This window comes from Betta splendens, chromosome 21, assembly GCF_900634795.4.
Source record: "Betta splendens chromosome 21, fBetSpl5.4, whole genome shotgun sequence".
Lineage (NCBI taxonomy): Eukaryota > Metazoa > Chordata > Actinopteri > Anabantiformes > Osphronemidae > Betta > Betta splendens.
The window spans coordinates 11,855,851-11,875,588 of record NC_040899.1 but is presented as its reverse complement, the minus strand read 5'-3'; the positions used below and the strand labels follow the sequence as shown (position 1 = coordinate 11,875,588).

At 36.0% G+C, this 19,738-nt stretch overlaps 4 protein-coding genes across 7 annotated transcripts; all 4 read right to left on the bottom strand.

Moving 5' to 3' along the window:
- Positions 1 to 137: 137 nt before the first annotated feature.
- On the bottom strand, positions 138 to 5,196 carry LOC114847031 (interferon-induced protein 44-like). Of its 4 annotated transcripts, none has more exons than XM_041069027.2 (10): positions 5,124 to 5,196; positions 4,082 to 4,157; positions 3,966 to 3,995; positions 3,770 to 3,808; positions 3,634 to 3,658; positions 2,646 to 2,838; positions 1,489 to 1,641; positions 1,199 to 1,367; positions 792 to 892; positions 138 to 682 (listed from the first exon to the last, which is right to left on the bottom strand). In XM_041069027.2, exons 3-10 carry the CDS (start codon positions 3,991 to 3,993, stop codon positions 500 to 502), a joined length of 891 nt encoding a protein of 296 aa, XP_040924961.1. In that variant the 5' UTR covers positions 3,994 to 3,995; positions 4,082 to 4,157; positions 5,124 to 5,196; the 3' UTR covers positions 138 to 499. The 4 variants fall into 4 exon arrangements, with proteins under 4 accessions (XP_040924961.1, XP_055361186.1, XP_055361185.1 ...); XM_055505211.1 differs by having other exon boundaries at positions 3,550 to 3,658; positions 3,955 to 3,995; positions 5,124 to 5,177; XM_055505210.1 differs by having other exon boundaries at positions 3,955 to 3,995; positions 5,124 to 5,177.
- Positions 5,197 to 9,083: 3,887 nt separating this feature from the next.
- On the bottom strand, positions 9,084 to 13,434 carry LOC114847500 (interferon-induced protein 44-like). Its single transcript, XM_055505285.1, has 9 exons — positions 13,372 to 13,434; positions 11,895 to 11,924; positions 11,660 to 11,698; positions 11,519 to 11,543; positions 10,893 to 11,085; positions 10,594 to 10,746; positions 10,232 to 10,400; positions 9,691 to 9,791; positions 9,084 to 9,578 (listed from the first exon to the last, which is right to left on the bottom strand). The coding sequence occupies exons 2-9, from the start codon at positions 11,920 to 11,922 to the stop codon at positions 9,396 to 9,398; spliced, it is 891 nt and encodes a 296-aa protein (XP_055361260.1). The 5' UTR covers positions 11,923 to 11,924; positions 13,372 to 13,434; the 3' UTR covers positions 9,084 to 9,395.
- Positions 13,435 to 14,845: 1,411 nt separating this feature from the next.
- LOC114847030 (olfactory receptor 6N2-like) lies at positions 14,846 to 16,139 on the bottom strand. Its single transcript, XM_029136315.1, has one exon. The coding sequence runs from the start codon at positions 15,797 to 15,799 to the stop codon at positions 14,846 to 14,848; it is 954 nt and encodes a 317-aa protein (XP_028992148.1). The 5' UTR covers positions 15,800 to 16,139.
- Positions 16,140 to 17,086: 947 nt separating this feature from the next.
- On the bottom strand, positions 17,087 to 18,436 carry LOC114847029 (olfactory receptor 52E8-like). The gene has a single exon (XM_029136314.2). It carries the CDS (start codon positions 18,407 to 18,409, stop codon positions 17,477 to 17,479), a length of 933 nt encoding a protein of 310 aa, XP_028992147.1. The 5' UTR covers positions 18,410 to 18,436; the 3' UTR covers positions 17,087 to 17,476.
- Between the last annotated feature and the right edge of the window lie 1,302 nt (positions 18,437 to 19,738).

Below are 19,738 nucleotides of genomic sequence, written 5' to 3'. Positions count from 1 at the left end.
TATGGGAAGGTGATTGTGATTGTGAGAAGTAAGTATAAAAACAAGATTTGTGAAACCTTGCAATGCTGTACTTGATGCAAATGGAGGATTCTTTGATGAGAGCAAAGTTTGAAGGAAAAAATTATTTCAAATACAAATATTTTTTTAATTTTATTTATTTTACAGTAGTAAAGTAGTAGTAGTAATATTGTAAATAAAAGTGTTACTTTTCATGGAAAACACAAAATTGTCTGGGTGACCCAAAACTTAAGGACGCTATTGTATTATTGTATATAATAAGGAAAATGCATGTTTTAAAAACCAAATTACTTAATTTTAATTAACTGGAAATAAATGATATGTTATTAAGATAACAGTTCCAGTTTCCTTGAACATATGGTAATAATGGAAACTTTGATAAACTCAAACTGATTCATGTAAGTGTTCTGTTACAGAAGACCAGGACGCTACATTACTAATAAAACCAGGTAGTTAAAGAGAAAGATTTCCTAAGGGAGAGTTACTCTGTATTTTGTTCTTGTACAGTCTCATTAACAAAGTCATTCCCAAAGTGGATAATCTTTTTCACAATGCTCAGGATCAAACAGTCGACATCATTGTCCAACTCAATCTCATCACTGTAGTTCTTCACAGGGAAGATGCAGTTCAGTGGGATGCCCAAAGTTGTGCTGAAATTTGTCATCTGCATTGAAAAGAACAACATTGCACTCACTGATCACTTCCACGAAGCTTTTATCTGCACCCACTCAACTTACTGATTCTTAAAACTCAAACTCAGAGCAGAAACTCACCTTTTGTTTCACATACTTGCTCCTGTAGACGTTCTTCAGATCTTTTTCAGTTTCAGCACAAGCCTCGTCGATTTTGGTGAGAACTGCGAACTGAGGAATACCTGCGGATTCAGAGATTTATATTATACATGAGTCTGTAATTATCTGTGGTTTGTCTAATGGTTGTCATTGCATCTTTGCTGCCCTCAGAGCAGCTACTGTAGAAAGAACGTGTAAAGGCTTAAGTTTATGGTACATGAAAATGGTAGTTCTATACGAAAGTTCTGAAAATGACACACAGCTCCTGCTTCATCATTCTCACCTGCAGTCACTAAATCTGTTCTGCTGAACTGGGCAATCATTTTCAAACATATTAAATATCATATAACTAGTATGAGCTTAATAAATTTTGATTGATGAGCCCTTACCCATTTCACTGGCTGTCTCTCTGATGTTTTTCATCTTTTTTACAACTGAAACATTAATTTCTGTTGCATTTGCGGAACAGACCCAAACCAGAACATGAACTTTGTCTTCTTTAGATGGTGCAGGGTTGTAGTGTGGATCATCAGTGGACAGTGGAGAAACAGGATTGAACTAGAAAACAGTGTACACACACACACACACACACACACACACACCCAGACCTCAGTCCAATAGAGGTTCTGAGGAATGAGTTCAGCACAGGTCACAAATGTTTAGCTTTTCAGTGTTGCACCTTGTAATCATCCTTCATGTGTCCTTCCAGAATCAGTTTCACGTCTTCTACACTGACTCCTCTTTTGGTCCCATCCTCCAGACCCATGATGTCACTGAAGAGAAGGGAGGGAGAGTTTTTTCTGTCGTCTATGTGGATCCCAGTTGATTTATGCTAAGAAAAAGAAAACAAGCAGGTTAATAATTAGTTACCATATTCAGTCTGCTGCATAGACGAGTTATGTTTGTACAGTATTCAGTCATGCTGGTGTTGCCCAGCAATACTGTAGTTTTTGTTTTCACTACTTTTTCACTACTTACTCTTACTGTGCCAAATCGTGGTTTGCATTGATTCACCTTATTCACCCTATTGAAAAACTGAATGTTTTGGAACTATTGTGACAGTCCATCCCTCTAGCCGTGGGAGGTGTTGTTGCCCTTGTGTATGGTGTCTGTTCACTTTAGTCTTCTTTGTTGGTCCCATCTCTCCCTGTCTGTGTTTGGTTTGATTATGTTGATCCTTTCCATCTGTGTGCTTTGTATGTAGTCCCATACTGTTCGAGGGTTGCGTTTCAGAACCAGAAACTTAGAGAGATCCCAGAATGGCTTCTCCAACGTTACAGCATGGTTTTTAAAACATTATTTATTTCTCTGTCTTCTACAGTGTATAATTATTACCATTTAGATCTACAGTGAATCTGAAAGCTCTGGTGAAAACTATAGAGTGTAACTTCCCAAAAAGTCCAACTACTTTCGTATATTCCAAAGGGCTAAAGAACAGCTTTTCTTTCAATCTCTCAGTGTGTTCTGACTTGATTTTCATGGAACACGAAGGGGTTCCCCCCCCATGTCTCATTGTTGGTCCATTACTGCTACTTTACTGCTGGTGTTATGTCCTAGTGGTATTTATGTTGGTGCTGTTTATATAGTATGCTGGGGAATAGATGATGTTGCGATCCTAGTGTTAATACTGGGGGGTGCACGCTGAACCTGTACCTCACTATGCCATCTTATGGAGAGATCCACACACATGCGTTGATATTGTGCTTTAATACCAACACAGACTTGATATTGTTATAGCGGTAATTTGAATGGTTTGAATAAAATTATGCAGTTATATTCAAAACTGGGGCGAGATGTACTCCACCTACCAGTACCTTTTTTATCAAGATTACCTACTTTTTTAGTGAAGCTGTTTTCATCGTTGTTTGCATTGACCAAAGATGGTGAGCAGATTCTCTTTCTGAAGACGCTGCTGACAGAGTTAATAAAACTGGACTTTCCAGAACCAACAGGGCCATAGACCAGCACTCTGAGATGGGGTATTTCCATTTCATTTAGTTGTTTCTTAACTTCCTGCAGGTCTTCCTTTCTGTTAAAAACAAGCAATTTGGCCTTGATGTTTTAAAACACAGATATGAAATAGACAGTTCTCTCATAGTCCAATATAGCTTTTGTTTGAAGCACCTAAAAGTTATAATTACAGGTACGTGTACAATTTGGCCGTATGTGTACAATTTGTACGTGTGGCCTGGAACTGTAGTTCAGTGAGTAGGGCATCAGTTCGATCCCTGTCTCTGGCAACACTGTGTATCTTGAGCGAGCTCCCTCACACTAGCTCCCCGGGCGCTGTTCTATGGCAGCCCACTGCTCCCCTAGGGGATGGGTGAAATGCAGAGAATTGGTGGCTTTGTGGCTCAGTTGTCAGTGTTGGCCTGGGGAGCGGAATGTCCCAGGGTCAAAGCCCAGCAGAGAACCAAGCGAGTCCTTGAGTAAAGACTTGCCTCCCCCCGGGGAGCTAGTGCGAAGAGCGAAAATACATTCAAAATAGCAACTCACTAAATACTGTACTAACCCACTGATGAGTTACTGGTTTTATAATACTACAGGGGTTTTTGGTGAAGCTGAGATGAGCTAAGATAAGCTCCACCTACATATAATATGTTGAGTTAATGAGATAAGAAGTGGCAAATAAACATTGTAGAGACCAGCACTTTCAACTGCTTTGACTGTACTTCAGAATCAGGTGAAGCTGCTGAACTGAGCGGATTGGACAGTGACAACACCAAAGGTTAATAAGTACCTGAATTCATGCAATTGAATGTTGGTTTGTGATTTTGGGTAAAAGTATAGTTCCTCATAGTCCAGACTGTTGTTTTTTACTCACCCCCAAGGTACATTTCTCCATGGTTCTGAATGACAAGAAATTTGCATTAAATGCCACAGTGACAGATAGACAGAGATAACATTTATGATTCGCTCCATTGATGATTAATTTGCATAATATATTTGTCATAGTTTACCAGGAAAAAGTGTTTGAGTTGACTCATTTTTGTTGATTTCTAGAAATTAACAGTTAACAGTTACAGCAAGTTGGTCAGTCAGCAGTATTTTTAGATTTGTATGTTAACATACAGATCTGCTTGTACAAAATGCAATAGAACTTAATGATAGGAAGACAGACAGTGGTCAATGATTTACTGTCTACCTCTGTCTTACTCAAAGGTTTGTGCTTGATTCTTTTCATACCTGAAACAACGCAGTGTACAGGGAACATGTTAATAGGTTTGAGGACAAATAAAATGGAAGCAATAAAAACTGAAAATAACACTTACTTCAGAAGAAAAGGACAACAACAGAGTGTGTTCTTCGAGGTGCTGGTGCTGGTAACACGTAATCACTGACAATGACCTACAATGCACATTTAAAACAATCAATAGCAATCCATGGTTGAATATGATGTGATGGTGTGTTTATACTGTAGTTTAACTTTATAGGACTTGACAATTTCACATGAGATAATGACCAGTGGATAATTTAAGTTTGAGTTTAAGATTTGCTCAGTAAATATATTTCTGAAGGTGCTGTTGAAATATTCACTAGATGTTAACACAACCCCTGCAATCTATACATTCAAAGCAATCAAACCATAGATGATTAAAGTTTGATCCCATCTCGGGCGCTATTCTCTGCATAAATGTTATGGGTCATTGTCTGTCTCTTTATGTGACCCATAATGACTGGTGTCCTGGGGCCTCATGTACAAAGATTTGTACATGGGGAGTAGCGTAGATTTCCCACTAAACTTGGTGTAAGTTTAAATCCAAAAACTTAGAAAAAAATCTGGATGTATCAACCTCTATAAGCATGGATCTACACGTTTCCTTTGTACATCCCATTCAAGGTAGAATTGAGCACAGTTGAATAAGTAGCAAACTCCACCAGCTTCAAATCTGTTCCCAACACCGCTGTTCTTTCAAATAAAATCATCATGTGTTGATCTAGGCACCTCGCCACAGTGTTGCTCACTTTGCTGCATTTGCGCATCACAGATTATTTACATGTTGATGAAATAAAAAAAAATATATATAATATAATTCGCTGTGGCGACCCCTGATGGGATAAAGTAGAAAGGAGTTACCTTTATTATTTTAGTGTCTTTATACAAGTCATTATTGATGATTGTACATACATAGATTGTACACACTAATATATATTTATATATTATATGGATATAGCTTCAGATCCTAATGATCTGAAGCTTCTACTTTAAGTTTAATATAAAGGCAAAAGCTAAATTAGCCACTCACTGGTTACTTTACACATTACACATGATAAAAAGACTTCATGAAAATCGGATTACAAAATATTTCATACCTTTATTGTGGCCGTGCTGCAGCAGAGATTCTGATATGCAAAGAGTGAAATTGAAACTGTATTTTGACAACGTGCATGCATTCCCAGTTGGCTTCTACGTGAGCGGGGTGGGGACTACTCACTTACTGTAAGTATCTGCTGAATGGTGCAAACAAAATTACAACTGCATACATTTGTGCATTCCATCCAGTAGCACCCTCTCCTGCATAGTTCATGCTAACTAGGGTAACTCTGAGCACAAATGTCCTCCAGCACTAGAAAACATACAGTAAAGTACTGGATAACTCAAACGGATAGATCTAACACGGGAACAGTTAACACAACATGATTAAAGAGTAACAAAGAGGAGGAACTAGAAAAATGCAGACAGGTGTAAATAACATCTATTCGCTCCATGCTGGGTCATTGATGTTGTTTCATGCCACTGGAAAGAGACCCCTTGGCCTGACTACAGTACTGCTGCTGACTGCTCCTCTGCCTTCGGACACTGACACTCTGTTACAACTTCATTGGTACCTCCTGCTTGCTGTTGCTTCCTCTCGATTTCCTCCTTTCGGTTTAGTATACCATTTACAAGTCAAGTTGTGCTGTGTGTGGTCCTAAAGTCAAGTTATATGAAGTCATGTTCTCTTTGTCACTCTCTCAAGAGCCATTTTTAGGGTTCAGTCCAGTTTTGTCATGTCCAGATTCAAGGGTTCTCTTTCTCGCCCTCCATAGTTCCAAAGGCCCCATCACCCTTTTTTGTGCCATAGCTTTCTCTCTTTGCTTGTTCTCCACTGTTATAATATTATACTCTATATAATTGAATAGTCCATATGTACTTTTGGTGTTGATATTCTGCTGTCTGTTATTAAGTGCAGTAGTTTTACTTTCAGTTAATTTTTTTAGCTTTTAGAGTGAAGGTGTATTTCATTTTACCCTTAGTCTTAGGTTTTGTACCCTTATTAACCATCTCGATCAGTTTGACCTGTTTTGTTTGTTTAAACACTGACTTGGTTTCCCGTTGTTACCAGATTGGTTGTTTATACCAATGACATCCAGCTACAGCATCAGGTCCATGTACAGTACAGTAACCGTAACTCTTGTAATGCTGTCTGAGGGGTTCTGCATTCCAAACTTCATTCTTGGCTGTGTTTCTACAGGAAAGCTACTTCTGAAAACCATGTGACCATGTGTATGTAATAGCATACACAATGTGAAGGTTGTTCAGTGCTACATTAGGTGTCTGGCTCTGCTGTGTTTAAGCCATTCCCACCTTGTTTGCTCATCACAATGACCCGTAGGTGTCCATCCTCTTTCACAGTGTGCATATTTAGTGTGCACTCAATTATCCAAGCATCCTATTTGCAGGCCAAAATTAAACTTTATACAACTGAAGTTCACCATTGGAGAAAACCTATTAACTTTGACCAAAACCAAACTTTTTTCCAAAACCAAACTTTGACCTCAGAAGTCACTTTCAAGCCCTCAGGCAAACAAACACTGCAACATAGTCTGACACACTGGTTGTAACAGCTCCTAACATCTTCTCCTGGTACAGATTGACTGACTCTTCAACTGATGTTCGTGATCTATTAATCTTTTTTTAATCACGTGTTAAACAGCGTGAAAAACTGAAAAGAAGAAAATACAAATAAACATTTTAGCATACAATCTTGAAATCTGAAAACGTATTGAAAAAACCACATGAAAATTACGTTTTCAATAAATACAAAACTTATGTGCAACAAACAATAAACATACCGTTTGAGCCTTCTGACCACGAAATTAGGAGTTATCACTCCAAATGCAGTAGTTGAGACCACCCCCCCCCAACCCATAAACACACAACTGTTGAGAAAAAAATTACGTATTCCCCCTCAGCGTCCTGTCTTTGGTCTGAATCAGTTCAGAGATAAAATCTTCCTGCATGTACTGTACATTTCCCATTTAATTTTATCAAATAAATACCAGGTAAGAAGTGACATTTAACGTGAAGTCTTTCAGTCGAGTTAGAGTTATGCCATTAAATTACATAACTTGAGAATACATTAAATATTATACTTTATTAATTCTTTTAGCAAAATTGTATTTTCTACATCTGACCTGTACCTTGCCGGACATATTCAGGGAGCTACTGTGAAGTGACTTACTTAAGGACCTGGTGGGATCAGCTGGGCTTGAACGGGCAACCGTCTGCTGCCCAGACTAACGCTGAACCCACTGAGCCATCAGAAGACTGCTTATGCATCATTAGAATTTCTATAAACTACATATAAACTATATACTAGTATAAAGTAGTACTATAAACTACTAACCATATATATAAATAATTATTAAATTTAAATAAATATAACTATATGTATAAATATATAATACTTACAATTTTATATGTATATACTGTATACATATACAACGTATATGTTTAAGCATATTTGCATGTTTAAAAACACAATCATTTGAAATCCTATTTTTCATGTACATAATACTTAAAAAAATTATAAAAATTATAAATATTTTCTATTAGAGGCAAGAATCATTTTTTGTGTGTATAGCGGAGGTGGGCAATCCCGGTTCTCGAGAGCCTGCGTCCCTGCTGGCTTTCCAACTCTCCCTGCTGATTAACTTCATCATTCATGTGTCAGTTAGCTATTTTACCTGCTGATTGACTGAACACACCTGACCAAGGTAATCAGTGGTAATTGGGGCATGGAGAGTAGGAAAACCAGCAGGACAGTGGCCTTCAAGGACCAGGAATGCCCACCCCTGACCTATAGATATGTCCATCCATCCATTTTCTAAACCGCTTATTCCCTAGTGCGGGGACACGGGGGTGCTGGAGTCTAACCCAGCTGACTATGGGCGAGAGGCAGGGTACAACCTGGACGGGTCGCCAGTCCATCGCAGGGCAACACATAGACAGACAAACCATTCACACACACACTCACACCTACGGGCAATGGAGAGAGTCCAATCAACCTAATGCACGTCTTTGGAGCCGGAGAACCCGGAGAACCCGGAGAGAACCCACGCAAACACGGGGAGAACGTGCAAACTCCACACAGAAAGGCACCAGGGGAATCGAACCCAGAACCTTCTTGCTGTGAGGTGACAGTGCTACCCACCGCACCACCGTGCCGCCCTTATAGATATGTCTATCAAGCTTAATATTATTATTATTATTAATTATATTATCATTAATAATAATAATAATAATAATAATAATAATAATAATAATAATAATAATAATAATAATAATAATAATAATTACATTAATTGGATTTTACTCATCCCCCTGAGGGGACAGCTAATGTGCCCAGCGTCACTCAGTCACCAAGTCATCTTCAATACACACCATGGTCAACTACAGTATCGAGCATAAGTGTCTCAGATTTTATCCTTGTCCATTCTTGTTCTTCTTCTCGTCTTCCTCCTCCACTGTTCCAATATTCAAAATACTGATTGATGTTAAATTGTGACGCGTAGTGTTTTCAGCTTGGGAATTGTTAACTAATCGATCTCAAGTTGTGGTGACTTCAGTCAAAAATTGTAATACTAGGGTTTTCTAACTGAGCACAAGATATAAGGTCTAAGCAATGTAGAGATTTGTGTTTAGAGTTTTACAGAAAGAGTTCACCAGATTTGACTCATGAGTCAAAGCAGGGAATAATGGTTTCAGAAAAACCGGTGTGCTGCTTTGAAAATGGACTCGTAGTTTTGAAATCCTTATTTAAAAGCCTGGTTATAGTGTTTTAGCAATCAAGAAAAACTGCAATTAAAATGACACAACTAACACCACTTTTTGATCATTAAGATACAGTAAAAGGCAATGATGTTGAAACTAAGACACAGTATTATTGTGATAATGATAAGGCAACTTTGCATGCAGCATACAGTATACTGTACTAGTCTAAATGCTGTATATGAGAGTTTGGCTTTTTTAGGAGAATATAAATAATCTAAAATGATGATCTATGTTTTTATTGTGATTTGTTATAAATATTTGTAATGTAAGTCTTGGGACTGGAAAGAATGAGTGTTTATTTGAGGTGGGGGAGGGGGCAGAGATAAAGCGATAGGAAGAGCAATATTAAAATACAGAATATACAAAAAGTAAGTACAATTTAAGAAATAAAATACATTTGAGGACAATGATTAAACAATGAGTTATTAATAATAACCATAATAATGTTATTAATAATTACGTTAATATATGGTTAAAACAAAAATAAATTTACAATAACATTACTCATAATCGCAACTAGTTAAAGAAGGGGATTTCTTAAGAGACAGTTATTCTGTTTTTTGTTCTTGTACAGTGTCGCTAATGAAGTCGCTTCCAAAGTGGATAATCTTTTTCAAAATACTTAGGATCAAACAGTCGACATCATTTTCCAGCTCAATCTCGTCACTGTAGTTTTTCACAGGAAAAGTGCAGTTCAGTGGGATGCCAAAGGTTGAGCTGAAATGCGTCATCTACATTTGAAAGGAATTACAAATTCACTAACTTTTACCACTTCCAGAGATTTGATATCTGCACCATGCAACTTGTTGATCCTTAAATTCAGGTAAGACAGCAGAAACTCACTTTTTCTTTGACGCACTTGCTCCTGTAGACATTCTTCAAATCTTTTTCAGTTTCAGCACAGGCCTCATCAATTTTGGTGAGAACTGCAAATTGAGGAATACCTGCGGGTTCAGAGAGTTACATATATAGTTACAACCAAAATCAACGTAAACACACAACAATTTGAAGCTTAAAACCTCAAACTATGACGAAGTAGAGCAGAAAGCCAACATAAATATATATTTTTTTACATGTTTTATGTACATGTTTTATAACAGTACAACCAACACAACATGCTGAGATATACCAAAGTACAGTATAGACACAAAAAACATCTTTTGTTTTAAGGTAAATGATGTGGTAGTTTTATATGGAAGTTTTGAAAATGAAACACAGCTCCTCTTAATGCTGCATATGCATTTTGCATTGTCACGTTCAACTGCAGTAATTGAATCTGTGATTTCAGGAGCATAGTTTCTGCCTTAATTAAACTGGGTGATCACTTTCAAATGCATTTAATATCATATAATTATTATCTGCCCAATAAAAGATGTGCTCTTACCCTTGTCACTGGCTGTCTCTCGGATGTCTCTCATCTTTTTTGCAACGGAATCATTACTTTCTGCTGAGTTTGCAGAACAGACCCAAACCAGAACGTGAACTTTGTCTTCTTCAGATGGTGTAGGGTTGTAGTGTGGATCATCGGTGGACAGTGGAGAAACAGGATTAAACTAGAAAACAGTGTAAAAATTTAAAGAAGTAACTAAAAAAATAACTTTTTTACTAAGTTATATATATATAAAAAATATTCATATTCATTGTATTACATTTATTAATTACAGTGTAGATGAGATTGAAAACGTTGAAAAATGAAATGGCTTAATAAAGCACAGATCACAAATGTTTAGCTTTTCAGTGTTGCACCTTGTAATCATCCTTCATGTGTCCTTCCAGAACCAGTTTCACGTCTTCTACACTGACTCCTCTTTTAGTCCCATCCTCCAGACCCATGATGTCATTGAAGAGAAGGGAGGGAGAGTTTTCGCTGTTGTCTACTTGGATCCTAATTGTTTTATACTAAGAGACAAAACGTGCAGTGTAATGATTTGTTATCATCAGTCTTTTATAAGTCATGCAGTGAAGCTATAGTTTTTGTTTTAAGTTCAATATTGTCTTAGCAAAGATATTAAATAAACAATAATTTTTATAGCAAGATTACCCACTTTTTTAGTGAAGCTGTTTTCATCGTTGTTTGCATTGGCCAATGCTGGTGAGCAGATTCTGTTTCTGAAGATGCTGCTGACAGAGTTAATAAAACTGGACTTTCCAGAACCAACAGGGCCATAGACCAGCACTCTGAGATGGGGTATTTTCATTTCATTTAGTTGTTTCTTAACTTCCTGCAGGTCTTCCTTTCTGTTAAAAACAAGCAATTTGGCCCTGATGTTTTAAAACAGATCTGAAATAGATGGTTCTCTAATAGTCCAGTATAGCTGTCACTTTGTACAGTAGCTGAATTTAAAACAATCACTGGAATGTGTTTACAATATGAATTAATGCCATTTGTCATGTCTGCAGCAGAGGCGTTCCTAAACTTCTACAATCACAGCACTTAACAGTTATAATAGCAGGTATTTGTACAATTTTAAAATCCATTCAAAATAGCAACTCACAGGGGTTTTTTGGTGAAACTGATTTAGCTAAAATAAGCTAAACTAAGCTCCACCTACCTATATGATATTGTAACATCTTTTGTGTTTGGATTATATTTTATTTAATGGCATAAAAAAGTGGCAAAATGTATGTCATGTATGTATGTAAATGTATGTAAATGTCTTTTTTTACTCACCCCCAGGGTACATTTCTCCATGGTTCTGAATGACAAGAAATTAGCATTAAATGCCAGTGACAGATGGACAAGAGATAACATTTATGATTGTCTCTATTCAAGATTAATTTGCAGAAAATGTGAATATTTGTCACAGTTTACCAGGAAAAAGTGGTTCAGCTGGTGTCTTTTTGTTGATTTCTAGAAAGTAACAGTTAAGTTGGTCAGTCAGCAGTAATTAGGTCTATATGTTAATATACAGATCTGCTTGCAAAAAGTAGAATAGAACTGAATCATAGGAAGACAGACAGTGACAGTGGTCAATTTTTTAATGCCTTGTGTCTAAAAGAACAATTTTTTAAATAGTCATTCATCAGCAGCTGAAGGCAAATCTTACTCAAATGTTTGTGCTTGATTTTTTTCATAGCTGAAAAACACAATGTATAGGGAACATGTTAATATGTTTGAGGATAAATAATGAGGAAAGCAATAAAAATGTAAAATAAAACTTACTTCAGAGAAAAGACAACAACAGAGTTTGTACTTCAAGGCTGCGGGTGCTGGTAACACGTAATCACTGACCACCTACACTGCACATTTAAAGCAATCAATAGCAATGCGTGGTTGAATACGTATGTTACTCAGATTTACTAAACCTGGGAAATAGATGAGCCTATCTTTAGGCAGCAATAAAGATGCCATCTTAAGTCATTAACACATACAGTAAGATTGGATATAGATTTTTAATTGTCTTTTTAAAATACATACATGTATTGGTGTGCTTATAGCCTCTGTACTCCAAACATGTTACCACTTTTAACTGTGAATATATTTCTGAATGTGCTCTTGATGTGACTAGACTAGATGTTACCAACCTTCAAGATTTCTGCAAGAAATTAAGCCATAGATAAGTTAGTGTGGACATGTTCATTGAAGCTTTTTCACATTCCGTAATGAGTTGGTTTTTGGTTAGGTCTACGTGTTGTATTACATTATTATGTGACATCAAACTACTGCTTTCATCAGTCTAATCAGTCATTGCTTATTAACTCTACTGTTTCCGAGTGAATAACTCTTGTCAGACTCCTCAGATCACATTCTGCAAATTTCCTGAAACCTTGCCAATCAAATTGGCAAGACTTATTAGGGAGTGGAGTTATTGGGTAATATTGATGTCCCAACAATTCAGCAAACTGATGATTGAAGATAGCTGCCTGTGACCTAAAATAGTCATAATATGGGCTCCTTCATGAAAGATATCTGGAAGTCATGCATTACGGCAGATAACCTAACACTCAGGAGAAGGCGCAAGTAAAATTATTAGGTTCATTGGTCAAGCTGAAGTGAAACTGAAAGTAAAAATGAAAGTTGAATGACCACAATAAAAGCCTAAAAATAGAGCATCAGTCAGAGAAACATTAAATGATGTGTAATGCGTAAAAAAGGAAGAAGAATATTTAGTTTAATTATAGTATTATCTTTCTTAAAAAAATCAGATTTGCACTTGTGAGTAAGACACCAACAGTATAACTGTACACACATTTATACATGCAAAATGTCAAAACCTGCAAAATTCAGCATGTGATTTGTCTGTGGGCTTCCCCTCAATGCTCAATGTGTCTTATTTTGATTTATAAAAATTTATAGCTGAAAACAAAAACATCAGGATCTGAAGCTCTAAAGGTCTAAGTTTAATATTAAGCCAAAAACTAAATTAGCTTCTTGTAAAACATCTTATTATGATGATGTTATTCACTGGAAACGCTACAGCAATCTTCATATTACAATATATTAATTATATGAATTAAGTCATTACTCATAATATGTGATATATACATATAAATATATATATTTTTTTTATAAAAAAATCCTACCTTTATTGTGGTTGTGTTGCAGCAGCGAAGCTTTAGTTTCTGATGTGCAAAAAGCAAAATTGAAATTGTTCTGGATTTCATAACTCCCCGCTGGCTTTTACGTGGGCGGAGTGGAGATTACTCACTTACAGTAAGTATGTGATGAGTTCTACGAAATTACACTTACACACATTGGTATGACCCATCCAGTAGCACCCCCTCCTGTGTACTTCATGTTAAGGAACTTCAGCAGACACACTTGAAGTCCTTTGGTAAACTCAACACAGAAAAGACTGATCACCTCTAACAGTAAAAAAGCTAAAACACTGGGTGACTCAAAACAGGGTCAGTTTAACACAGGGGGACAGTTAAAGTCAAAACATTATTAAAAAGTAACAAGAATGAGTTGAGAATGCCTGTCTTTAACAATGACATCCAGCCACAGCACCAAGCCCATGTACAGTAACCTTAACTCTTGTAATGCTGTCTGAGATGTTCTGCATTCCAAACTTCATTCCTCAGTGTTTTACAGGAAACCTGTTTATAAAAACCTCACGACTTGTCAGGCTCTACTGTGTCTCACAGCATGTTTTACCAACAGGTACAAATCCTGCACTCAAAATTTTGCTATTTAGAGAATGACCACCAAGGAGGTCACATAAGTGGTCAGGATTGGGAATATAAAAGTATATATAGATATACAGATATATCTATATATACAAGTATATGTGAAATTTAAGCTTAGATTTTCTATTGGTGTATATTTAATCTATATTAGATGTTTTATTGTAAACCCATTGAAATACGGGTACTGGCAGTTAATATGTCTGGATAAAAGTATATTCTGTAATTGTCCAGTAGTCTCATTTGAAGTTTCTATGCTGCACATGGATCAGGTGATAAATTGGACACCAACTTTTAACCCCTTTTACTTTCTTTAAATTTCTCTTCTTCTTAATAAGTAAAAAAGCTAAATTTAAAGCTAGCTGTGATTCCTTCCTGACCTTTCTGCGGCTTCTGCCTTGACCTTTCTATCGCGTTACCATGTACTGCTGTTATAAATCATTTGAAACTACTAACGTTGGTGTTATTTTGGTAGCTTTCCAAAAACTTAAGCTGATGCATTACATGCTTTGCTAATAAAAACTGAGAATTAAATAGGAGTAAAAAGTTAGACATTCTGAGGCCTGCTAAGACCAGTGAGGCCACAGTAATGACACAGGAGCTTTTACTGCTGCCTCTTTTACTATCCTCTAGCCCATATTTTATACAGAATGTCCACATCACTACAGTATGTCACCACATCACATGTACTGTAGGCTATACAGCACTCTACACATACAGAGCAATGTTGTTACCAAGTTTAAATTGAGGATGGTCAATTTATGTGATTGAGTACATAAGTAACTGACCAATATACTGTAATTATCTTAAGGGTTTATGTATCATAGGACCAATATATTACACCTGATTAGTCTTTGTTTCTGTAAATGTCTCAGTAATCAATGTTCAATCTCAATTTAAATCTTTGAAATGCAATAAATAACAAATATGTGATTCTGTATCTAATTTTAGTCAGGATCATTCCATAAATAACAGGGTTGAGAATAGGAGGAATAATAACAAACTGTACAGACATGAAGTTCTGAACACTTTCTGGTAAAGATGCTGATCCAAACCTTGAATACAAGTAATCAAAAAGTAAAACGGCAGAGATGTTGAAGAGACAAAATAAATGTGGCACACACGTTTGTACAAACTTTCTCCTGCCCTCTCTAGACTTTAGAGCTGACTTCACCAAACACAGATATGAACACACAATGAATACTACATGCGCCGTATAGAATAAAATAAAAAACAGTCCAACTATATAGTTTGCTGATGTTGAACTACAAGCAAGTGTAACAATCGTCCAGTTTTCACAGTAAAGCTTCTGGATCTGTGAGCCACAAAATCTCAGCATGGATGTCAAAGCCACGACAAGAGCCACACAGCAGAGCGGTACAAGCCAGGACAAAGTGACCAGCAGAGCCGTGGCTCTCACAGACATAACACGGCGATATTCCAGAGGTCGACATATAGCCACATACCTGTCATAAGCCATCAGCACTAGAATAGAGTAGTCGACCTTAGCATACGAATGCAGGATGAAAACTTGAAAAAGGCATCCAGCAAATGACAAAATATGAATTTCAGATAAAAGATCATAAGCAAATTTAGGGTAAAAGCCTGCAGTTCCATAAAGTGCATTGACACATAGGTTACACAAAAATATGTACATGGGCTCATGGAGGTTTTCATCCAGTATTATAGTTGAAATGATCGACACGTTTACCATCAGGATTAGAAAATAACATAGTAAAGTGAGAGAGAAAAGAGTAAATCTGTAGTTGACGGTGGAGCTGAAGCCAGACAGTGAGAACACAAATAGACTAGATGTGTTGCTCATTTTGAAATGATTCCTTGTATCAAAATATCTAGCTGGACATTTTGTGTGAGCTGTGAATTTAGAAATCAGCAAGAGCAGTCAGTCCTTAAATGCAGCAGACAGTGACTACCCTTTGTTCCACCTACGTCTATGACTCAATCCAGTGTCTTGATGAACTTTTTTTTAACCTACCAAAATTACTCTGGCTTCCAATCATTTCTCTTCTCAGCCGACTTCAGCGTCTCCATGTACATGCTGTGAAAGTGCAGCAGCGATCTAATATTTTAATGTGTTTTTTCCACAACACACTGCTTAAAAAAACAGTACAGTATGTAATACAATGTAATAGAATGATGATTTAAAAAAAAAAAAATATATATATATATATATATATATATATATATATATATATATATATATATATATATATATATATGTCGTAACTACAAAACTATACTCTTGGTCATTTGCTGCTCTGTAAACTAAAGTCTCTGGTGAACAGGTGTGTCATGAATGAACTGTTGAGGACTGTGGGTAGTAGTGGACATAACCTCTTTGAGAGTGAAGGACTCTGGGTAAGAATCATACAGTCAGGAAAAAGATATTTGAACCCCAGCTGTCTTTAATGTTTGCTCACTAACAAAGAAATGATGAGTGTATAATTTTAATGGTAGGTTTATTTGAACAGTGAGAAAAATAAAAAATGCATTTAAAAAAAGGGATGAATCAATTTATAACTTATGACTGGCGAGAACAAACCATGTGGCAGCCTGATGGTGAAATCAGAGGTGTTGGTACAGTGATGGTGGGAGCACCTTTTTTGTTACAATTTGCAGTTTACAACAATCATAATTAAAAGTTACTCAAATAATAATATATGAATATTTGTCATGACACTTTTAACAATGTCGACCTTTGATTTATTCATTGTGGAATTACCTCCAGTGATGTTATTAGCATGCAGGGAATATAATGCTGTCCATGACAGACAGCTGCCAAAAACACAATACATCACAGATGGATGTGTATCACCAGAGAGGGCAGAGCTGCTATGTTGACCCCTATCAGACAGCGCACATTACAACTATGATGCTTAAAACGGATCTGATTGTGATTTGGTTTAAAACAAAAATTCTCAAATTGGTTTTATAGGTAAACTCAGGAAAGAACATAGAGAAGAACCAAAACACAGAAAACATGAGACAAATTGTAAAAAGGTTTTATTACGTATAAAACTCTTTTTTGATATGTAACATATGCATTGAATCAAAAATATGAAATAGAAAATTCAAAACGTGGGGAGACAAAGAGTCAGATAACAAAGTTCAAATAACAACACTACAAGAGTTAAAAGGAAAATATGCTGTTACAGTGTGACAGCTGGTCATCTGTTAGTGTTCACACCAAGAAAAAAAGGCTGCTTAAAGTTGTAACAACAAAAAGCATCCCCTTCCATTTTACACTTTGTCAAGGAAACAGTGGAGACAATAACAATCTGCAATAAAAGTCTTAATTAATGCACAGCAAACAACATTAAACATCAAAAATCAATTATTTACATAACATTAGAAACCAAAGAGCTTTGCTGCGGTTGTTGAGTGAGACCACTTTCACTGTAGCTCCTTTGCTTTTATCCTGGAAACTTTGTACTATACAATCTTAAATGCTAGTCATTTAAAAATGTCTCAGTGATTGTTTCTAACTTTGTAACTTTGGTCTGAAAACTTTGTCTAAATTCAAAATTCGATTTCTTATTTTTCGTAATTTTATACCATATATCACTGGATTAATAAGTGGAGGAACAACAATAAATTCCATTGCCATGAAGTTCTGGACATGTTGTGATAAATCTTTGGAACCAAATCTCAGGTACAACAAATCAAAAAGCAAAGACACACTGAAAGTTGCTAAAGCAAAGGCATGTGGTACACACGTTTGCACAAACTTATTCATGTTTTCGGTGGATTTTAAACAGGTCTTGATCATATACACATAAGTCCAAACAATAAAACCTGCATGACAAACATAAAAAGAGTAATTAATAACTGGAATAATATCCTTTGCGATGGAGGGAGAACAAGCAAGATTAGAAACTAAAAAGTTAACACAATAGATCTTTGGTATGATGGAGCCACACAAAGTTGATATTGTTGTGACTGTGCTCATTAACAACAAATACAAAGGAAGAAGCCAAGCAAAGAACACTAACACACTAATCCTTTGTTTAGTCATCACAGAGTGATAAACCAGAGGGCGGCATATTGCTACATATCTGTCATAGGCCATTAAAGTAAGAAAAGACACATCAGCACAGACTGAGGAGTGTAGGACAAAACCCTGCAGAAGGCATCCAGCCTGAGAGATGACCTGAGTGGAAAACAGCAGATCATTCAGGAACTTGGGGTAAAATCCAGCTGTTCCATAAAGTCCATTGATGCACAGGTTACACAGGAAGATGTACATGGGCTCATGGAGGCTTTTATCCACAATTATTGTAATAATTATAGTCAGATTCGCCAACAATATAATACAATAACACAATAAGGTCAGAGTAAAAAGAGTGATTCTGTAGTTTGCTGTGCCGTTGAACCCAGAGAGTATAAGTATAGTAATCACTGATATATTACCCATGTCAAAATAAGAGTTTGTTGCCTTTCATTTTAATACTGCACAATAGATTATTAAAATAGTGCTATTTGTAGCAAAAAGCAGCATTCTGTTCTCTCTGTCCACCCTTTACATGATGTGTAATCATTTTATATTCTTACCCAGTAATGACGTTGGAAACATGGGACCTGGAGCCAATGTGTGTGCAGTAATGAATTCCTAAAGCTACAGCACACCAACCACTTCCATCAGTCAAACAGAAAAATAACTTATTAACTAAATTTGCTTCCAGCATTCACTGTATTCTTGTTGTTTTCTTTTGAATAGGTTATCGGGACTGGTTAATGTGACTGTTTTACAGTTTAGTTATTAAGCACACACACCTCCTCCAAATCCTTTAAAAATAAAAGCACCATTCCAGATCTTTAGCTAAACATAGAAACATCTTTCTGCGTTTAGCTGGTGTATATATCTATGACTAGATAATAAGACTTTTTTAATGTTTAGAAATTACCTGCACAGGTGTCCACAATATCCTTTCAAAATAAAAGCACCAATCCAAACTTTGAGCTTTAATAGCGTCATTTCTTTTTTTGAATGGTTAGTTGTGACAAGTAATAAGACTATTTTACAGTTTAGCTATAAAGCATACACATCTCTAAATCCTTTTAAAATAAAAGCATCAAACCCAATCTTTAGCTTTAATAGAATAATTTTTGCTTTTGAATGGTTAATTGTGAATCGGTAACGAGTCTATTTCAATATGAAATAATTACTGGTTTATTATGACTAGTTAATGAGTCAATTTTACAATTTAACAATTACCCACACAGGTTTTCTGTAAATCATTTCTAAATAAGAGCACTAAACCTTTGGTGCTACTGAATAAGCTCTAAACCTTTTTGATTTCTGCTTTTGACTGCTTTTTTTTTGTTCTTTAGAACTACTTAATGAGCGCTTTTTCCAGTTTAGCAATTTAGGACACACACTTCCTCAAATCCCTTTCAAAATAAAAGCACCAATCTAACTCTGTAGCCTAAATATTGATTTTCTGCATTTAACTAGTTAATTATGACTAGTTAGTAAAACTTTTTTACTGTTCAGCTTCAACTTTTCTCAATTTAAATTCTACTACTTGTTCTGCAACAAATTTCAGCTGTATTAAATATTTCCAAAATGTTGAGCTACTCATTTAGCTTTTGAAATCAAAACTATTTAATTACAATATTTAGCAATTTTGATACATTTGGCTATATTTCAACAAATTAAGCAAACCTTTACACACTTCCTTGATTTTCAGCAGTTCTTTAATTTCAGCAAATCTTTTTGCAGTTTCCTCCATTTGAAATTCAA